The 20,375-nt window shown below is 40.6% G+C and overlaps 3 protein-coding genes across 4 annotated transcripts; all 3 read left to right on the top strand.

Annotated features, from left to right (window-relative positions):
• The first annotated feature begins 209 nt into the window (after positions 1 to 209).
• Positions 210 to 6,608, top strand: LOC308321648 (dicarboxylate carrier UCP2-like). Of its 2 annotated transcripts, XM_080772661.1 has the most exons (7): positions 210 to 336; positions 632 to 811; positions 1,233 to 1,437; positions 4,959 to 5,162; positions 5,296 to 5,397; positions 5,506 to 5,686; positions 6,044 to 6,608. In XM_080772661.1, the coding sequence occupies exons 2-7, from the start codon at positions 686 to 688 to the stop codon at positions 6,156 to 6,158; spliced, it is 933 nt and encodes a 310-aa protein (XP_080628787.1). In that variant the 5' UTR covers positions 210 to 336; positions 632 to 685; the 3' UTR covers positions 6,159 to 6,608. The 2 variants fall into 2 exon arrangements, with proteins under 2 accessions (XP_080628787.1, XP_080628786.1); XM_080772660.1 differs by lacking the exon at positions 210 to 336 and having other exon boundaries at positions 570 to 811; positions 6,044 to 6,607.
• A 5,784-nt stretch (positions 6,609 to 12,392) lies between these two features.
• On the top strand, positions 12,393 to 16,950 carry camkk1b (calcium/calmodulin-dependent protein kinase kinase 1, alpha b). Its single transcript, XM_080771750.1, has 16 exons — positions 12,393 to 12,624; positions 12,735 to 12,782; positions 12,870 to 12,923; positions 13,019 to 13,070; positions 13,169 to 13,302; positions 13,529 to 13,565; positions 13,666 to 13,687; positions 13,834 to 13,922; positions 14,135 to 14,334; positions 14,523 to 14,576; positions 14,665 to 14,738; positions 14,992 to 15,079; positions 15,251 to 15,379; positions 15,462 to 15,565; positions 16,051 to 16,083; positions 16,205 to 16,950. The coding sequence occupies exons 1-16, from the start codon at positions 12,424 to 12,426 to the stop codon at positions 16,281 to 16,283; spliced, it is 1,398 nt and encodes a 465-aa protein (XP_080627876.1). The 5' UTR covers positions 12,393 to 12,423; the 3' UTR covers positions 16,284 to 16,950.
• A 1,375-nt stretch (positions 16,951 to 18,325) lies between these two features.
• LOC308321349 (rab GDP dissociation inhibitor beta-like) lies at positions 18,326 to 19,669 on the top strand (the record flags this gene model as incomplete). The annotated part of the gene is made up of 1 exon (XM_080772194.1): positions 18,326 to 19,669. One exon carries the CDS (start codon positions 18,326 to 18,328, stop codon positions 19,667 to 19,669), a length of 1,344 nt encoding a protein of 447 aa, XP_080628320.1.
• Positions 19,670 to 20,375: the final 706 nt, after the last annotated feature.

Raw genomic sequence — 20,375 nt, forward strand, 5'->3', positions numbered from 1 at the left:
TACACATTGAATAGAGAACGTCATGAATTGCTTTTATCTTTCTTAGATTCTGTCTTGAACTTAAATGTAGTCAACGTAAAAAGTATTAAAAATAACATAATTTTATTTGGAAATAATTACGCTTTTTATACGGCCGTGAGGTGTTGTCAAAAGTTGACGACCATGCGTGCGCTGTGCTGCGCACGCAGAAGCGTAACATCTAGGTCAGGCCAGCCCAGGACCGTCAGGTATTTTAACTCAACTTTCCAGTTCATAGCTATAAGTTCTCAGTGACTCAATGGGCGCTCTTGGATATAGCGATCGCTGGCCAGTTTTCGATTATCATATTTTATCTAAGTAAGTAGGCTAGACTGCTTATTCTTCATGCATGATACACCATTTCTACTTTCCAGTATGGGCTATAATTTGACTAATTATATAATACTAATTTATATTTTACATTTACAGTGGTGATATGGTGTTTTGGAACACAGCGAAACGAACGATATTATTCGTTTCCCAAAACTTAAATCTGACGCCAGTCTTGGTAAGTAGGCTATGTGTGACCGCATGTCTATCGGAGCCGGAGATCCAGCGATCTACAGATTGATGCACCAGCGTGTTCCTGTGTTATTTAACGTTTCTGATGCAGGCTACTGGCTACCTACACGATTTTAAGTGAGAATCCATCTGAGCCCAATCCATCATGGTTGGTGTGAGGTCCACTGAATTGGCTCCTACAACAGCTGTCAAGTTCTTCGGAGCTGGATCTGCTGGTTGTATTGCTGACCTGGTCACATTCCCTCTGGACACAGCCAAAGTTAGACTACAGGTGAGCATGTGCTATCCTAATAATTTCCCTGTTCACATTCACAAGCATGCTTCTTATGACTATTGCTGTCTGACAGTGACAACTATCGCATTTATTAGTATAATTTGTAGGCTACTGATCAGATTTCCCCCCCAAAAAGGCCTATGCCACACTGGGTGATAAGTGTCTCATTCTCCTCCAAATACACACATGTACACACACACACACACACACACACACACACACTGTTCTTTCTGTTTATGATGCCAAGTGCAATATAATAATCTTAAAATTGTATTATATTATGGACTATTGTTGACTATGATACAGACTTGACTATGATGGACTAACTATCTGTATTTCTTTGTTGATAGTAGGCTACTGCTATTTGTTTTAAGTGGATGCACAATAAATGACAAATCTACTGTGATTGCTTCTTAAGATTCAGGGTGAAACTAAGTCATCAGGGAGCCAGAATGTGACATACAAGGGAGTGTTTGGCACCATCAAAACCATAGTGAAAACTGAGGGACCAAGGGGCCTCTATAGTGGCCTGGTGGCAGGGCTCCACAGGCAGATGAGCTTTGCTTCAATCCGCGTTGGCCTGTATGACACAACAAAGCAGCTCTACAGCAGAGGAGCAGAAGGTATGTTTTCGACATACACTTTGACTAGGACGTCTTTCTTTATTTCTTGCTTGCTTCCCTTATTGCTTGCCTCCCCCACCGCTCTCACTCATATTCCCTACACTTCTATTCCCTACACCTCCAGGGTGAAAGACATGTTGTTGAATTCCTTTTGCCTGGGAATGACATACAGTAATTATGCCTGCGAATGACATGCGTATCGTTGGTCCGACATACTAACAGTCCGACACACAATAGTCCGACACCCTACCTTAACCGCACGAGGAAGCCACAGGTGAGTCTTAACCGTCCACATGTGTCTTGCCATACCAGCACACTCGCCGCATTGATGCAAAGCAAGATGCTGGGAGCTGTTGGGTTTTCTCTCTTTAATGCTTTGTTTATGACATGCTGGGTCCACGTGATGCCTTTGATCCTCCTGAGGGCTCTGGAGTCAAAGCCATCGAGCCTGGCCGCCAGAGTCTTGTTAAGTGGCCATGTTTCTGAGCCATACAGGACGCCGGGATGACAGGCATTGTAGACTCTGAGCTTTGAGGATTTAGAAGGTGTTTTTAAAATCAGTCAAGTTCTTGAGAAAAGAGCCTGAAACTAACAAGGGCCCGGGGTTGTTTCTGAATTTTATGACCAGATATACCAGAATAGTCCAACCATTCCTAAACGGGTTTGCTTGTGTCCTACCTAACCTAGCTTTGTGAACTCTTTGAACTTCACAATTCACAATTTAGTTAAGACCTTGAAGCTCACAGACTTTAATGAGCTCCATTAAACACTATGACCGTTGACGTTATGATGGTCAAAACCTTCAGCTTGCTATATGTTTCCTAGCATACAATGAATGCAGTAGCATGCACGGCTCAATAATATAATGGAAATAAGGAAGTAGCCAGCACACAATGAATGTCACATTTATATTGTAATTGTGTATTTACCTCATGGACAAGAGAGGTAAATAAATCATGTGAGCTGGTTACTTCCTTATTTTCATTATCATATAAAGTAACAGGTGCTTAAAACTTCAACTTACCCATAGAACATCCCAGTAGACTGGGAAGGAGAAAGGGGGTTTACTCTGGGGGCCCAAAGACAGTGGTCCCATGGTTGAGTGTAAAATAGTGGAATTAAAAAACAATTCATTTAATTTTCACATACAGGCAGTGTACGGAACGGTATTAATTAACAATCTCAGCATCCACAAAATAAAAGCTGTGACAAAGAACAAAACATGGTTACCTGTTACCTATCCACTTCGTGCCTTGTGGCACATAAGGCCTTCACAGAGCGCTTCCACTTCTCACGGTCAGCTGCTGCCATCCTCACTTCAGTCAATGACCTCCATCCTCCCTCTTGTCTCTCCTTCTCAACTGTACGCCTCCAGGTGGTCTTTGGTCTTCCTTTCCTTCGTTTCCCTTCTGGTGCCCATGTCAATGCTATGTTGCAGTCATTGTTGTGGTCCTGTCTTAGTATGTGTCCAATCATCTTCCTGTTGTGAAACACATCAACTGCCTTGTTGTCTCCTTTGTTCATTTTCCACGTTTCACATCCGTGTAGTAGTACTGGCAACACTAGTGTCCTGTACAGTTTTAGCTTTGTTCTTCTCATGATGTTGTTTGAGCTCCAGGTGTTTCTCAGTCTGATGAATGCACCTCTTGCTTTTGACACTCTACTCCTCAGGTCCTTCATGCCACCTCCCTCTTTGCAAATTGTGGCTCCTAAATAAGTGAACTGCTCTACTTCTTCAAGATCTTGTCCATTGATCTGGATTCTTTCCTGGTTCCTTGGATTAATCCTCATTGTTTTTGTCTTTTGTATATTGATCTCGAGTCCTATTTATGGCTTCTAAAAGCCGTGACAAAGAACAAAACATGGTACACAAGCCAAACACAACAAGAGCACTAAAAACAACAACCACTTACAGGCAGTCACAACCACCCTCCCCCTGTCACCCCCATACTTATCATTAACTCTAATTAACTCGTATCCACCAGGGACCCCAGCACCAATATCAGCCAAAATGTCCCACATTCTGCTGCCCCCCTTTGGATCATTGCTTACCCTTGCAATCATACCCTCAAATGCAGCCTTTTCAGTCATAATATGCATCCATTTCCGTTTCAATCCATATGCAGACTTTTCCAGTAACATAGAATTAGCATGGCTCCTACAATAAAACCTGCTGTTACTATTAATCTCTACTTTATTAAGACCTGGTGGCATATGGGATTAAACTTTGTTTAATGCACCTAGTATCCACTTGTATTTCAATACAGACTTCCAGGACGACAGTAACCTCCAAGCAAGTGGAATGACATAAGACATTCTGGTACAGCTTGTTCATGTTGATTTGCATACTGCATGTTATTGTAGAATCTACAGTAATGCCATGTCATCAATATATGTACAATATGTACAAAGCTATAAAGCAACGCAGCATTTGTTGTGGAGTCGCTGTTGAAGTGTTGAACAGAACACTTGTTGACGTCAGGCTAGCCCTGAAACATGACTGTCATAATGCGTCATGTGAACTATGGCGAACGTCAGGCATGCGTCCAAATAGCGAAAAATATATAATGGAAAAATAATAAAGCTTTGTTTTCTCCCATTGAAATTAATTGTGTGAAGCCAGCCCAACTATTGTAGATTTTTTCGCAATTATAAAACGTTGGGTGTTGCTTTGTATCTTCATGTCAATGGCTTTGATTGAAAATTAATGCCTGTGACTTTGTAGCTGGCAGTGTGAAGTGTCATGTAAAAAAAAAAGAAAAATGCCAACTTGCAGCCACTAGAGGGCGTGCTACTCCTTACGCACAACCAGACCAAACTTGTGTGTACTCACCAACAATCAATGATGTGCATAACTATTTTCTCAGGTTTTCAGTATGTGATACTAATTTCCTCCAGTTCATTTTCCCATAGCTTTGTCTGAGGGGGAAACTGCTAAGCCAATCAAATCACAAAGCTGTTAAAGATATAGGAAAATGAACAGTAACAGGAAATTAGTATGCCACTTTATATAGTCCCAGAACCTGTGACTACAGTTATGCACAGGGCCTATTTCCATCCTTAAAGATGGGGTGCTTTTTTTGTTGTGCATGTGTCTATGGAGTATAATAGACCCACAGGTGTGGTTGTAATATTCAAATATGTCTTCCCTGTGTATTTTTTGTTTCTTCCTGAAAGCTGAAAGCCTTTGAGTCAAAAGGCCCAATCAAAATAACACCATTTTAGTGTCATCATAACCCTAACCCCTCCCACATTATCATACAAAAATACAAAATGAAACGGAAGTAGGGGGCGTGGCCAGGAATTCCGTGTATATCTGTCTAAATAACGTCTATATCACATTCTCAAGATGCATTTGTGGTTGAGAAAAACATTATATCAGTGTGCCAGTGATCACCCTGCCCTGTGTCAATGCTGGCACCCATGCCTATACGTTTGCCTACCCATGATATAGGCTATTTACCTACTCATTATGTATTGTATGTGTCCATTATGTTCTGTCCCCGTCATTGATGTTACAGATACTGGAATTGTGACTCGATTAATGGCAGGCTGCACAACAGGGGCAATGGCAGTGACTGTTGCTCAGCCTACGGATGTGGTGAAAGTAAGGTTCCAGGCACAGATGCGTCTTCCTGAAGGAGGTTCTGCAAAGAGATATAGTAGTACCATTGAGGCCTACAGGACCATTGGCAGAGAAGAGGGCATCAGAGGGCTCTGGAAAGGTAAACCAAATTAGGCCATACTGTATCTAGTCAGTTCCAAATTTGAGTACCGTAATTTATAACGAGGTTGAATTTCCTGGAGGTAAAATATTGAGAAATACAGTAATATTCATGTTCTGTTTTGTCTTTTCAGGTTGTCTGCCAAACATAACTCGGAATGCCATTGTCAACTGCTCTGAGTTGGTCACCTATGACATAATTAAAGAGCTTATCCTTAAGCATGGCCTCATGACAGGCAAGTTATGTCAATCAGCAAAAGAAATACAGTGCAAGAGAGACATGTTAATCTTGTTGTTTTGCGTGACCTCTGTGGTCCTAATTCATATATTTTGTGTTCCAACAGATAACATGCCCTGCCACTTCACAGCAGCCTTTGCAGCTGGCTTCTGCACCACTATTGTGGCATCTCCAGTGGACGTAGTGAAGACCCGCTTCATGAACTCTGTACCTGGGCAGTACAGCAGTGCATCTAACAGTGCTGTAACCATGCTGATTCAAGAGGGGCCCTTGGCTTTCTATAAGGGGTATGCAACTATTCATTACCATTTCAGAATCAGTGTTCTAATTGAAATATTATTATAACACAAAAAGGTGAATACTCTTGTCTTTGATTGTTGATTACAGTATGAGAGAAAACATGCATAACGGCAGTATACGAATGGCCAGTTTTGGCATGTGTTTTAGCCAGAGATATTGTAGCTGCCTCTAGCCTTCTCTCTTCTATCCTCTGTTTTCCTGTACTGTAGTCCTATCGTAAGAAAGAAAAAGTTTAAATGTTCATTCTCCAAATATTACTTTAGTTACATGTAGTCCTACTAAGAATTGTTAGCAATGGCTTTACTTTTTTTGCATTTTTTTACTTGCATTTTCTCCCCTTTTAGATTCATGCCCTCTTTCCTCCGTCTGGGTTCCTGGAACATAGTAATGTTTGTCACATATGAGCAGATCAAGAGAGGTATGATGAGATTTCAGCAGTATCGGGAATCTCCCACCTGAGCCATTGGGCCATGTAGACAACTATCACATTGCTTTAATGGATATGGAAAGTTGTGTGCGGAGCATGTCTTTAGTTTAAAGAGAGCAAAGCAAGTTGGAAATAAACTTAGCAGTGTGGAAACACTACCTCCAATGAGAAGTGTACTGCAATCAGCATGAACTGTAGGAACTTGTTAAATGAAGTGAAAGGAAACAAAGGAAATATTATGAAGCCTGGTCATACAACCGTAGCACCCATAGGCCAAGAATAAATTAGGCTTGAGTCAAAGATAAATGGTAAATGAAATGGTGCATTTATATAGCGCCTTCATCCAAGGCACTTTACATATATTGTGCATTAGATTCACCCATTCACACACAGATGGCAGGGGGAACCATGCAAGGCACCTACCTGCACATCGGGAGCAATTAACCCATTTAGGCCTCTAAATCCTGACCTAAGGTTTCTGAAAAACTTAATATTTATATAGCAGCATCAAAAAATATATATTTTTGAATACTGTACATACTGTACAGAACCCAAATATGGGTGCCCGGCCTGAGGGGGTAAGATACCAATAGGGGTTCCCGCCCAGAATGGGTTAAGGGTTCAGCGTCTTGCTCAAGGACACTAACTCTGGGGGACGTTTGGATCGAACTGGGAACCTCATGGTTCCCATCCGGCTGCTCTACCGGCCACTCTACCCATTGGTTTGCGCATCGTGTCATGCACTGAAAATAGCCGTCACACCACAACAATTTGCCAGCTTATACAGCTGCTATTTTCAGTGTGTGACACTGGCACGCAACCACGAATAAATCAGACATAAAGTTATAGAATGTTCTACCATGATGTAGGTGTGAGTCTCCACCCTTTCTGAAAAATGCACTTGATGTTATCATGTCTAGCAGCGCAAACCTGAAAGTTCAGTTAGTTCAGACATTGCCAATTGAAACCCTGTTTTTATATTTACCTCAACTTGAACTTAAAGGACCACTTCACCACTTTTCAACCGATCTTCATATTATAGGTCCTCACTAATAATCATGAAAAAACGGCGCAATTATTTTCTACTCTGTCTGTGACTCATAGGAGGGCTGTGGGCAGTTCAGAAACCGTCCTCCAGTGACATTATCAATGGGGAATACAAGCTAATAAAAACTTTAGGCTTTCTAGTCCTGAAAAGTTGCAATGTGAAAATGGAAGCCATCGTTCTCACGATAATGAAAATCTTGTTTAAAAATGAATCTGCCTAATGATGATGTCACTGTAAAACTGCCCACAGCCCTCCTATGAGACACAGACTGAGTAGAAAAAGATCGTGCCATTTTATCATGATTATTAGTGAGGAGAGGACCTATTATATGAAGGTTGAAAAGTGGTGAAGTGGTCCTTTAACTGATTACGTTTAAACTTGAACTACTGAAACTACTGAAAACTTGAGCTACTGTTCTTTCTTCTTCTTCTTTTTTTGTTGTGGGGGGGGTGCATTTATATAGCGCCTTCATCCAAGGCACTTTACATATATTGTGCATTAGATTGGGGTGTCTTGCAGATCATGCATGTCTATGATCATAATACTAATGTACATGTTATACAGTATATCTTGTACTCTGAATAATCTGTACTATAAATTATATGGAAATGTATAGAAAGTAATTAACAGTCAGGTTTCGGATGGAAATTGGTATTTCTATGTTTTGCTGACTTTTGTACACGATAACATTTCAGTGTGCATACATATTTGTACAATGTCTGTCTGTGTAAGCATACTCTTGACATTGGGGCGACTGTGGCTCAAGACGTAGAGCAGGTCGTCCAATGATCCATGGGTCGGCAGTTCGAATCCCGGCTCCTCCTGTCTACATGTCGAAGTGTCCTTGGGCAAGACACTGAACCCCAAATTGCTCCCGATGTGCTGGTTGGTACCTTGCATGGCTTCCGCCGCAATCGGTGTATGAATGTGTGTGTGAATGGGTGAATGTAATGCACAATCTATGTAAAGCGCCTTGGATACTATATAAATGCACCATTTACCATTTACATTGTACCGTAAACATACAGGGTACATACTGTACAAAGCCCAAATAAATTAGCAAATAAATATATAAATAAACTTAAAGGCTTAAATGAATCCCATATGATTTGTGTTTGTTTCTACTCAGGTCTTTATTTGTTGGAAAGGACATTTTCAGAGTAGGTTGACCAGTTAAAAAAAAGAAAAAAATACATTTTCTTAACTGGTACTTCTTCATAATATAAACTACTATTGAAAATAGCTGCTAAGAAATAAATGCATTAAAGTCCTCATTTACCAAAAGGAAATGCATGAATTTAATTCAGTCTGACAAAAGCGGAGGTCACCGTCATATTTTCCCATAACATTTTTAAACACTGCCGTTTGTTAGATGAACTCTACATAAATACCTAAAGACAAACCTGCAATATCATGTTAAAATAACTTCAGCGAGGGGTCAAATGTTTCATCTAGCTATAATTCTCTGTGATTATTTGGAAGCTCAATGATGTATACAGTAGAATGGTCGTCTTTTACAATTACAAATGAGCTGCATCTCACTCGGCTCATCACAGAGCAGAGACATAAGGAGCTCAAAGGCACTCAATCACGAGCTGACAGATGAGAAAATTGCCCAATTTGAGTCACTTAGGAGAATAGGGTTTGCTGACATAAATGTAACTGTAGTCTCTCGTGTAACAAAAGCCTTTTTACATGCTCTTCATTGCTAATCATCTCCTGTAAAGCTACTTGGCTTTCTTCATGCCTCAGTTAGTATGGAGAGCTTGACAAGGGCCATATGGCACTCTGGCTAACCCTATCCTATGGGTGGTCAGGCCAAACCTGGTGAATTGCTTGCCAATTAAAGAGTACAAACTGGTGCTAAACAGACAACCAGAGTTTAAGCTTGACGGTTTTCTTGTGACAATATTGGTTTCAGTTTCATGTATTACTGCAGACAAACTGAAACTAGAGAATTACATTCATGGTCCTTTGTTTACCTTGGCAGGACTATACAGACGGATAATGTACAGCTACTGTATTAAGTGTAGGTGAGCAGTTCAAGTTCACTCTACTGAGCCAATATACTTTACGATTTTTATAACCCAAGGAAAATAATATTGCAAAAATCACATCAATATGATGTTTTGGGGTGGCTAATTTGTGTAATTACTTTGTGTGTTATCATGTGTGACCATCATTATCTGCTGCAACCAGGCAACCCAGTTATAAATGTGCATGGGATTTCAGTTAATCACAGCAGTTAAGCTGTGATGTAAACAAATTAAACCACATTGAGACTTAGAGTGGTTCTTGGGGATGTGTCCTGGGCTGCACCTTGAGACGCTGCAGACGGAACGGTCTGGCCGGCCATCTGGGAACATGTCCATACGTTCTGGGACATACAGGCTCAGCAGTATCAAAATGAAAGGCTGTGTGCTGTAACGGTTGGATATTACTTACATGGTTAACAAAGGGTAGCAGGACAGGAGGGTGGCATGGAGCAGAGGCAAGAGAATGGTGGTAGAAGGCAGGTATAATGATGGGCGTTAGACTGAACAAAGGGTGCCAGGTGTTGGGTTGTTCCTCAGGAAAACCCGCTGAGAAATATCCTGTGCTGTGAATCTCTGTGGATCTTTGTGGTTCCTTTTCATACTTGATAATTTCCTGCATTTTATTCACCACGACCACCCTCACGTGGTAAAGCTTCCTGTAGTTCTGATAGTGCCTCAAAAACTCTACCAGTGATGTTTTCCCCTCCACACATCTTTGAAAGAGTATCTGTTGTTGGAAATAATTACTTTTTCAGTTAAGGGAAAAAAACACTTACAATTCATTAAACAGAACGTCAAATAAATAAATGCATACCGGTATATTCAATGGCATTTTGTAGGTACAATAATTTTGTCCCAGTCAAAATGTTTCAGCACACATATTATTTATGCCTGTTTGTTGAACCATCCATGTATATAGTCTCACTGTCGATCCTTACCTCACACTCCTCCTCAGTATCTGTTATCTTTTTCAGGAGAGACCGCTGAGCAGAATGGATGGTGTAGTTTTCTTCTGAAATTATTCATAACGATGTGTAGTTACAACAACCTACATTTAAGTTGATATATGCATGTACAGTATATGGATAGAGAGAGAAAACTCACCAAGTTGGTCTTGTTTGGCTTGGATGATGCTAGCAAAGTTTTTCATTTCTTGGTACTTCATTCCAAGAAGCAACTTCGTATTTCTAAAAGCTGGTTTCTGAGAAAGGCTGGACTCTGCCAATATGTGATTTGAAACTAGCATGTTCTCTATAGCCCTCTTCAGTACCTGAAACTGATCATTATTATTATTGCAATAACCAAAAGATAATAAAGATCACATACATTTTTTGAAAGGTTTATTTTCGTAAATAGTTTATGATACTTTAAGACCTGGTAGAAAGGTAGAAAATCATATACTTAAAAGAAGAGAAAAAGACAGCCAAGCAAAATGATAAATTACAACACATAATTGTTTACTTTCATTTGTATTTCTCACCTTCTGACTATATCTTATTATTTCATTTAGTTTCTCTTCATCCTCTAGAAGTTCCCGGAGTTCGATGGTCCTCAAAGCATCAAAATGAGCTAGTAATGTCATCACTGCACTCTTACAAGCAGCGCAAAGCTATATACAGTTGCTTTCTACCCTTCCCAAAGCCCACTTTCTTTAACGGGTGCGTACCGGGTGCTCATCATTTGTGTCTGGTTGCCTCCAATTTTGTTGTCATTCAGAGATATGGCCAATACATTTTAGCTAGATGGCAAATGGGCGGGCCTAAGTAGTAGATGATGCCGGGGCAGGGCCTGTATTACTGCCAAAGGTATTAGAAATAAATGAAGAGATCTCAAATCTCAAAAAGACTGGGGGGTCGAGGGGGTGGCTGCCCCTGGGCCGGGGGGTCACATTGACCTTTATCATATCTGTTATCACCTGGGCTTCTGGCCCTGTAGATGCTGTGTGCGAGTTTGGTGTCAAATGTGACAATGTCCTTGTGTGTGTGTGTGTGTGTGTGTGTGTGTGTGTGTGTGTGTGTGTGTGTGTGTGTGTGTGTGTGAGTGAGACGCCGCACACACACGCACGCACACAACACTTACTTTATAGCCTATGCTGCATTTATTTTTATGAATGCTCCACGACTGCAGGGTGGAGCCTAACAATATCACCTACTGACTACTGCACAAGTAAACACTGAAAGCTGCCCTCAAAATAACCCTCCCTGACCAGAGTTACGTTAATCCTTAATTAGACTAGTGATCTTGTAGTCAGTCCTTGGCTCATCAGTGAAAGTCCTGCCTTGAGAGTCGAGACACAAAGGAGTATAAGAGGACAGCATGCAGATAACCCACGCTTGCCTCCAATTTAGAACCCTACAGTTATGTGTAAGTAAAATAAGAAAAAATCATTTATTTGAAATGTGTCTTTTGTTACATTATCAAGGAACTAAGCTTGTACACGCGTTTATGTTGACAGGAATCTGAAGGTTAGTTATTTGTTCCTTGTTTGAGGATGAAGTTCCTTGTTTGAGGATGAAATGATTGAATTTGAAGATGTTTTTTTTTATAGTAAGACATTTTAAGACTTATTTCATTTGCACGCAAAATCTTTACTTTCTCAGGTTACATAAGGAGCTTTTCTGTCCTGTTTTGTACTGTACTTGAGGTAGCAGCATGTCGTGTCAAAGAGACATTGAATGCCAGGAGGTGTTGCTAGAACATCATCTCATTGTTTATTTGATATCTGCCATCGATAGCAATGGTGGAAAGGAACTAAGTACATTTACTCAAATACTGTACTTTTAAGGTACTTTGCTGGAGTATTTCTAATTTTTAATCCACTAGAATAAATTAAAAACTTTAGTTACTAGTTACTTTTTAGATTTTATGATTATTACAAAACATAAATTAACCACTTCAGCCCTATATACATTTCTACAAGCTCACTATGCAATCCATTGAAACAATCTTTATGCATTTGAAAACTTGTGCATACGTTCTTTCTACTAAATGTACATTATTGCTACTAATGTACATTAAGTACATTTTTAATACTTTTGTTATAAAATCTTTTACTTTGTTCTCATCTGAGGCCTGTTTCATTCCAGCATTATGATGTTTGGTTCATTCAAGACACTGGCTTCTGTGACACACCAATGCCATTCCAACGGTGAGTGACTAGCTACCATGGATGCTAATGAAGTGTGCAGGACAGAGCTGGACTCTGAGTGTGAGATGGCGGATATGGTGGCAGCCATGAACACGGCTTCCAACCAGATGACCCCACCGAATGGCTTCAGGTCCGGTGCTCCAAGGAGCACACCTCAGCGTCCCTGCCTATCAGACAGGAAGTTATCACTCCAGGAGAGAAGTAGTCGTATGGCCAGGCAGCCCACCATTGAGACCAAGCGCGTATCCATCTCCGATGATGCAGAGGTGAGAGGTCTGTACATGGAAACGTCAATCAACGTGTGACATCAATTCAAATGTTACAAATTTACTCATGAGATACTTTACTGGATTAATGAAACCTGTCCACTCCACAGGGTTGTATTCAGCTCAACCAGTACAAGTTGAAGAATAACATTGGAAAGGTAATCAAGAATATGAAGCTGAAACATTAATCTGACTGAAAGATATTTCACATTCTTGTTAACCTTTGGGCATTTTTACACCCATAGGGCTCATATGGTGTGGTCAAATTAGCTTACAATGAAGATGCTGAAGAGTACTATGTAAGTTCCACCCCTTTTTATGTAGCTTTGTGTATTCTTTGACAAATAGTGTACTTGTAATGTTCTTACTTATATAGCTATCTCATATTCTTTAGGCAATGAAAGTCGTTTCAAAAAAGAAGTTGATGAAACATTGTGGATTTTTACGTGAGTGAGAATTTGCTTTTGTAATACTTAAGAAAATTCAAATTTCCCCTGAGACCTGGCCCTGATGTGTGTCTGACTGTCTATGTGTGACATTTTAGGACGCCCCCCTCCTCAAGGACCAAGTGCACTGCAAGATCAGCTACCTAAAACTGCAGGCCCACTAGATAAAGTGTATCAGGAGATCGCCATCCTGAAAAAACTAAACCATCCTAATGTTGTTAAATTAATTGAGGTAAAATGACTCAACACTTACAGGCTTTTCCTATTCTAAATTACATTGTGTTAAACTCTGGCTGACAATGCTATCACCTGTGTTTCGCTTTTTTAAATTGTTCTTACCGGTACTTTTCTTAGGGGTAAAAGTATTGTTGTAGGCCTACTGCTTAATGAACATTACACATTTTTATTTCATACATTTTGGGTTAATTGAAAGAGATTACTAACACACATTTGTGTAGGTGCTTGATGATCCTAAAGAAGACAGTCTCCACATGGGTAGGGCTTCATTCATGTCTTTCTTGTTGACTCCATCTTTTCATCATTTTAAGGAGTTATGATTTGAGGAGTCAATTCATTTTGTTTATTTACCCTCTAGCTTTCGAGCTGGTGATTAAAGGGTATGTTTTTACCTTGCGTTCTCTCCATGTTTATATTAGACTACAATTGCAGATATATGGCGTAGTGATACTGATACTGTAGGTCCTGTGGTAGCTATACAGTATCTTTGTCTCAAATTGTCTGCCTTCTTTTACATGCTTGTCAGTCCAGTGATGGAGGTGCCCACAGACAGCCCTTTCACAGAAGCGCAGGCTCGTTTTTACTTCAGAGACATCATCCTGGGAATTGAATACTGTGAGTTTAGAAGCACAATCAGATTTGTACATTGAGCCTGTGGTACAATGTTTAGGCCTACATCATCACACAACCCTTTTGACAAGTGTCGTTAGACAACAAAGAATATATATTAGTGACAAAGTATATATATATGAGCCTTCAGTAGCCTGTAGTAAAATAAACAAGCTTGTTCCTGCTCCCATTCATTATGTTTTAATTTATATCTACAGTGCACTTCCAGAAGATCATCCACAGAGACATCAAGCCTTCCAATCTGTTACTGGGGGAGGACGGGCATGTGAAGATTGCAGACTTTGGTGTCAGTAACGAATTTGAGGGAACTGATGCCCTTCTGTCCAGTACGGCTGGAACCCCAGCATTCATGGCCCCAGAGGTGATGTCTGAAAATGAGCAGAGATTCAGTGGCAAGGTTAGACAAATCTATTGTTTCTCAGTTTTAAATTCATGAACTGTTCAATAGAATGTTAAATAAATAATTATTAACGACTAACGGTTATTATCTAACGATTTTAGATTTTGAAACATTTTAAATGGTATTCCATGATTTAACTATGAACCTTTCATTATACCTAATAATCCTTGGGCGGTGTTTACCAGGCCTTAGACGTGTGGGCGATGGGAATTACACTGTACTGCTTTGTCTTTGGCATGGTAAGTAAGAATTACAAAGTAACATTTCAATGAAAATGTATATACCAAATATATAATCTAAAACTATGTTATGGTCAATTCATTGCAGTGTCCTTTTTATGATGAATTCATTGTTGCGCTGCACAATAAGATCAAGAATAAGGCTGTGGAGTTTCCAGAAACGTAAGAGTAACATACTGTACATACAGTACCTGAAAGTTTTGTATTGCCCCAATTGCATTTTGTTTTTATTGTTATATGCACAATTTCCCAGTAGCATGATCTGTCTGCCTGTTTGCATGTCAGCATTGATACACTGTATTTGACTCTCTGCTGCCAAATGACATGATGAAATGAAATATTTTGTCTCGCTAGTTAGCTGTACCGCACAAATGATCTGGTGAATAGGACTTCATTTCAGTGTTTTGTTACACAGACCGGTCAGAAGTGAAGACTTGAAAGAGCTAATCCAATTGATGCTTGATAAAAACCCTGAAACAAGAATCATCATCCCTGAAATAAAGGTAAAACAGGGAGGCAAGTGTGTAATCAAGATTGTTCAAGTTCACATCCCGATTGTAAATGAGCACACGTGGTGTGCGTAGAGTGTAGACACTCATTCTTCGGCCAGTGCCGTCTATGTTGCGTTTCATAGTAAAGGTGTTCTGTGGGTGTATGTTGTGGAATTGTCATAGCTCCATCGGTGGGTCACAGAGCATGGTTCAGACCCTCTCCCACTGGAGGAAGATCACTGCAGTGTCGTGGAGGTCACTGAAGAGGATGTCCAGAACTGTGTCAAACTGATCCCAAGCCTTTCTGCTGTGGTATGTCAGCAATACTCAAGTTAATAGAGTAACTTGATGAAATGGAGATCTTCATTTTAACATTTTGATTTGCTTAATACAGATTCTGGTTAAATCAATGCTGAGGAAGCGATCATTCGGTAATCCATTTGAGTGTCCACCTAGAAGAGCTGAAAGGTCCATGTCAGCCCCTGGAGGTCTCCTTACGTAAGTACCATGCAAATCCTGTTGAGACTGCACTGCCTAACTGCCTGATATAGGATTAGTTCTCTACCTGGACAAAAACAAAAGGCAGCCTCTTAGGTTATAAATAGCACTAGACTCGCGAGCCAGGATCTACAGTATTTCACACTATTCAGTCCGTTACAAACTGTAACAACTCTCTATGTTGTGGCCCATGTTGGGCAGTCGCACCATTTCAAGATAAACAAGATTTACCATTGTGCTGTATACTAGTAGCAATATATACTATTGTCGGGCATATCATAATAGGGGAACATTCAGCAAAACTGACAACGCATAGCGTCTATAGCTTGAAAATCCATTATTTTCTGAAAAGAGGAAAACAGGAGGGGGGGGGGGGGGGGGCAAGTATAAACCCAGTCAACAACATAGGGTTTAAGTGGCTAATTTGCCAATAAATACACTTGACGATATCATCCGTGATCTTAATAATTTTCCTTTTATTGCAGGGACATGCTGAAAACTCATTCAGCTTCATTGAGGTAAGCATTGTGTTGTCTTATTTACTCTTCGTTAGTGTTCTTTAAAGGTTAATTGAATAAAAATAAACAAATGAATTGGCACCAAACATCATATCTGATATGCTTATCATGTCACACACAGGAAAATCAGTGATGAAAGAAGCAGAGAAGGGGAGTTGGAAGACCTTTATGAAGATGATGCTTTTCTGGAGACCAACTAGAAAACATACTCTTACACAGTTTAAATACCATACTAAAAGTAGTATCTTTAGTTTTGATTTTCAGTACAAGACACCTTGTCTGTGAACATTCTGTAATATGGAAGTGTCAGTGGCTCAGGGCTCCCCGAGAAGTAGTGTAGAAGTGTCCTTGAGCAAGACTCTGTCCCGATGTGCAGGTTGGTGCTTGTCTTGCATGGTTTCCTCTGCCATCGGTGTATGAATGTGTGTGTGAATGCCTGAATGGGTGAATGTAATGCACAATCTATGTAAAGCGCTTTAGATAAAAGTGCTATATAAATGTACCATTTACCATTTATCTTTGCAGCGGCGATCAAATACTTTAGAAAGGTCACGGTGTAAATATTCTCAGTAGATTTCATGATCAAATTAATGCTGTTCATTCAGTGACCACTTATTCCCATCATACGCAGAGAATATGAGAATATGGTGCATTACTGTATGTAATACAGTAGTCTTGATCTTGAATGTTTTTTTCAAATGTGTCATACAGTGTACTTTTGATGCTATACTGTTTTATATACATAATTATTTACCGGTATACGTATATATGTACCATTATAAAATATACTTTTTGCAAGCTTTCATAAGTGATGAAGATAATACAATTGTTTGAGTTTGAATGACAATAAAATGTATTTTATAGGTAGAGTTTGTCAGATTGTGTTGAATGTCCAACACTAGATGGCATGCAGGCCTTTGTATTATATACTAACTATATATATTCAAAGCTCAGTCTTTCTGCTTGTCAGGTTGGCAATGGTCATGTATGGTCATTGGTCATGCTATTTCAAGTATTGCAATGCACATTTTACTAATTGAAGCTCATATTATAGGCTCTACCTTAAAAACTCTCAAGTTAATTTGGTACCTGGTGACCGACCCCTCACTGCCCAGAATTGGCGGGCACGCAAACATACTGCTGGAGTTGTAAGAAAACACCTGTTGACATTCTATTGTACAGGATTTACAGTCTATTATCTACATTATTTACATTATATTTATTTGCATGTAAAACCAAAATCATAAAAAGAATATACATATGAACTATATAGTTAATTATAGTATTATAGGCTGACTGAGGAACCCACATACAGTAATTTGGGTCATTAGTGTGGTTGCCCTAGACTCGAGTCTAGACTAGTATAGTCCTTTCTCGGCTTTATTATTATTTATAGAACAATCCCCAAAAGTCTATTATTTATTCCTATTCTGGTTAATGGGTCTATACATTATTGTCATACATCATAATCAAACTATAGGCCTACTTAACGAGCTACTCGAGCCCACACAGGAACTACACACTGGTTCCACACACCACACACTTCAGGAACCAGACAACACACTGTTTATTCGGTGCAACCACACTTGCAGTTTCCCAAAATTGTGCATTTTCAATCAGCAGAGCTTCCACTGTGAAAAATAAGCAATTATTACTTGGTGTCAACAGCTTGTCCCATTACCATGGGATACATTGTAAATGTGACTCTTCATTCAAGAGGACAATCTGTGTGCCTAGCCTGGCTGAAACTGTGATTTAGGTCAAGGGCCTATACGTCTGTCCTTCTGAAGGCTAATTACTTTTGAGATATTCCCTTTAGCTAACGAAAACACCTCTGGAGTTACAGTAAATCTCCCCCAGCACACATTATACACATTTTCTCATTTTTAGTGTGTATTCTATTTTATTTTGTTGTCTTTCGTTATCCCTCACCCAAATATACTGTGCTGTTCACTTCACGTGCTGAGGAAGCCAACTCACAAGCATCGATCACGAGAGCGTCCCACACCAACATTCATGAATGTATTCAAGAAAGGCACAGTGGCAGAAGATACTAACGAGATAGCCAGATGTACAGAGAATCAAGATGATTGGAAATGCCATTTAAGGATAAAGGACGACCGAGAGTCATCACCTATGTCATGATGAGTTCATGTTGACTATATTAGGTTGTAAAATAGCCCAGCTGTTGCTGACTGCCATTCTTGCCAGTCAGAAAACGGCAACTACTATAGGGGAAAAGATGAATGAAGATTATGACATTATTGTTTTGGGCACTGGACTGACAGAATGCATTATGTCAGGGATCATGTCTGTGAGCGGTAAGAAGGTTCTCCACATGGACCGTAACTCATACTATGGAGCTGACAGCGCCTCCATTACACCATTAGAGGATCTGTACAAGCACTTTAACATCCCCGGCAGCCCTTCTGAGTCAATGGGAAAAGGCAAGGACTGGAATGTGGACCTTATCCCTAAATTCCTCATGGCCAATGGTCAGTTGGTCCGTATGCTGCTAATCACACAGGTGACGCGTTACCTGGACTTCAAAGTGATCGAGGGCAGCTACGTCTACAAGAAGGGTGCCATCTACAAAGTCCCCTCAACTGAGGGAGAAGCCCTGCAGTCTAGTCTAATGGGGTTGTTTGAGAAGAGGCGCTTCAAAAAGTTCCTGGTCTTCATTACCAACTTTGACAAGAACAACCCCCAATCCATGGAAGATGTGGACCCCCACAAGACGACGATGCGAGAAGTCTTCAAGAAGTTTGACTTGGGTCAGGAGGTTATTGACTTCACAGGCCACTCCCTCGCTCTCTACCGCACAGATGAATACCTGGATCTTCCTTGTTTGGATGCAATAAACAAGATAAAGCTTTACAGAGAGTCTCTGGCGAGATACGGCAATAGTCCATACCTTTACCCACTTTATGGCCTGGGAGAGCTGCCCCAAGGGTTTGCCAGGTTAAGTGCCCTCTATGGAGGGACCCAAATGCTGAACAAACCTATTGACGAGATCGTGATGGAGAACGGGAAGGTGGTGGGAGTCAAGTCAGAAGGAGAGATTGCCCGCTGCAAGCAGCTGATCTGCGACCCAAGCTACATCACGGAGCGCAACACCAAGGTGGGCCAGGTGATCCGGGTCATCTGCATCATGAGCCACCCCATCAAGAACACCAAAGACATCAACTCATGCCAGATCATCATCCCTCAGAACCAGGTCAACAGGAAGCATGACATCTATGTGTGCATGGTCTCCTATGCTCACAAGGTAGCAGCCCAGGGCAAGTACATCGCCATCATCAGCACCACAGTGGAGACCTCTAACCCTGAGTGGGAGATCAAGCCAGCCCTGGACCTCCTGGAGCCTGTCGAGCAGAAGTTTGTCAGCATCAGCGACCAGTACGCACCAACTGACCTCGGCTCCAATAGCCAGATTTTCATCTCCCGTTCATTTGACGCCACAACTCACTTCGAGACCACCTGTGATGACATCAAGGATATCTACAAGAGAATGACAGGCAGAGAATTTGACTTTGCTGAGATGGAGCACAAGAAGAATGACATCTTTGGTGACACAGAATCTTAATCTCAAATATGGAGATTACTGACATTAGATGACTGACATCATTAAAAAAAGTAAGTTTGTTAAAAAGTAAGCGTAGTATTAAATAATAGGCTTTAATTTACCTAGATCTACGGCAATGGGGCGGAGGGTCTTAACTGGCCAAGTAGCCATATGAAGTCCCAGATCCACATGGAAACCACCACCACCCTATCTTTTATTAATTATTATCTAGCCTTTATAATGTCTGTAGCCTTGAGGCCGAGGCATTCACACCAAGCACTATAATAACTATAACCATCTTCTCTACTATAATTTATCACCCAGAAATCGGTCCCTGGCATAACTCCGAAAGCATCCGTCCGCTCAGTCTCAAACTCTCCACTTGTGTCTCATGACCCTGATGTATATGCAAAGCCGAATCATTTGATAATGGAAGTCAATGGTCACTCACACACACACACACACACACACACACACACACACACACACACACACACACACACACACACACACACACACACACAATCAGTCATTCAATCATTGTCTGTGGCAGGCTAATTCTCTGTATCTCCTTCCCACTCAGACTGACACACCCAGGCTGGCACACCTGCAGCAGATTCCCCTAATTGTCCTCTGCTGCAGCCCTCTGCTAAAAGCAGCTCCACGTCTCCTTTGTTCTTCTAAATTGGTAACGTACCACTGAAATGTATTGTTTGATATTTTGGTT

The sequence above is a fragment of the Protomyctophum bolini genome, assembly GCF_963924005.1.
Source record: "Protomyctophum bolini genome assembly, chromosome: 9".
NCBI lineage: Eukaryota > Metazoa > Chordata > Actinopteri > Myctophiformes > Myctophidae > Protomyctophum > Protomyctophum bolini.

Bases quoted from the DNA above. Each gene is read 5' to 3' on its own strand.
- LOC308321648 (XM_080772661.1), top strand. From the start codon at position 686: ATGGTTGGTGTGAGGTCCACTGAATTGGCTCCTACAACAGCTGTCAAG. The intron at 5,163-5,295 runs GTAAACCAAATT...TTGTCTTTTCAG, and splicing joins CATCAGAGGGCTCTGGAAAG to GTTGTCTGCCAAACATAACT. The intron at 5,398-5,505 runs GCAAGTTATGTC...GTGTTCCAACAG, and splicing joins TAAGCATGGCCTCATGACAG to ATAACATGCCCTGCCACTTC.
- camkk1b (XM_080771750.1), top strand. From the start codon at position 12,424: ATGGCGGATATGGTGGCAGCCATGAACACGGCTTCCAACCAGATGACC. The intron at 12,783-12,869 runs GTAATCAAGAAT...TTACACCCATAG, and splicing joins TGAAGAATAACATTGGAAAG to GGCTCATATGGTGTGGTCAA. The intron at 13,566-13,665 runs GTAGGGCTTCAT...TTTACCCTCTAG, and splicing joins AGAAGACAGTCTCCACATGG to CTTTCGAGCTGGTGATTAAA.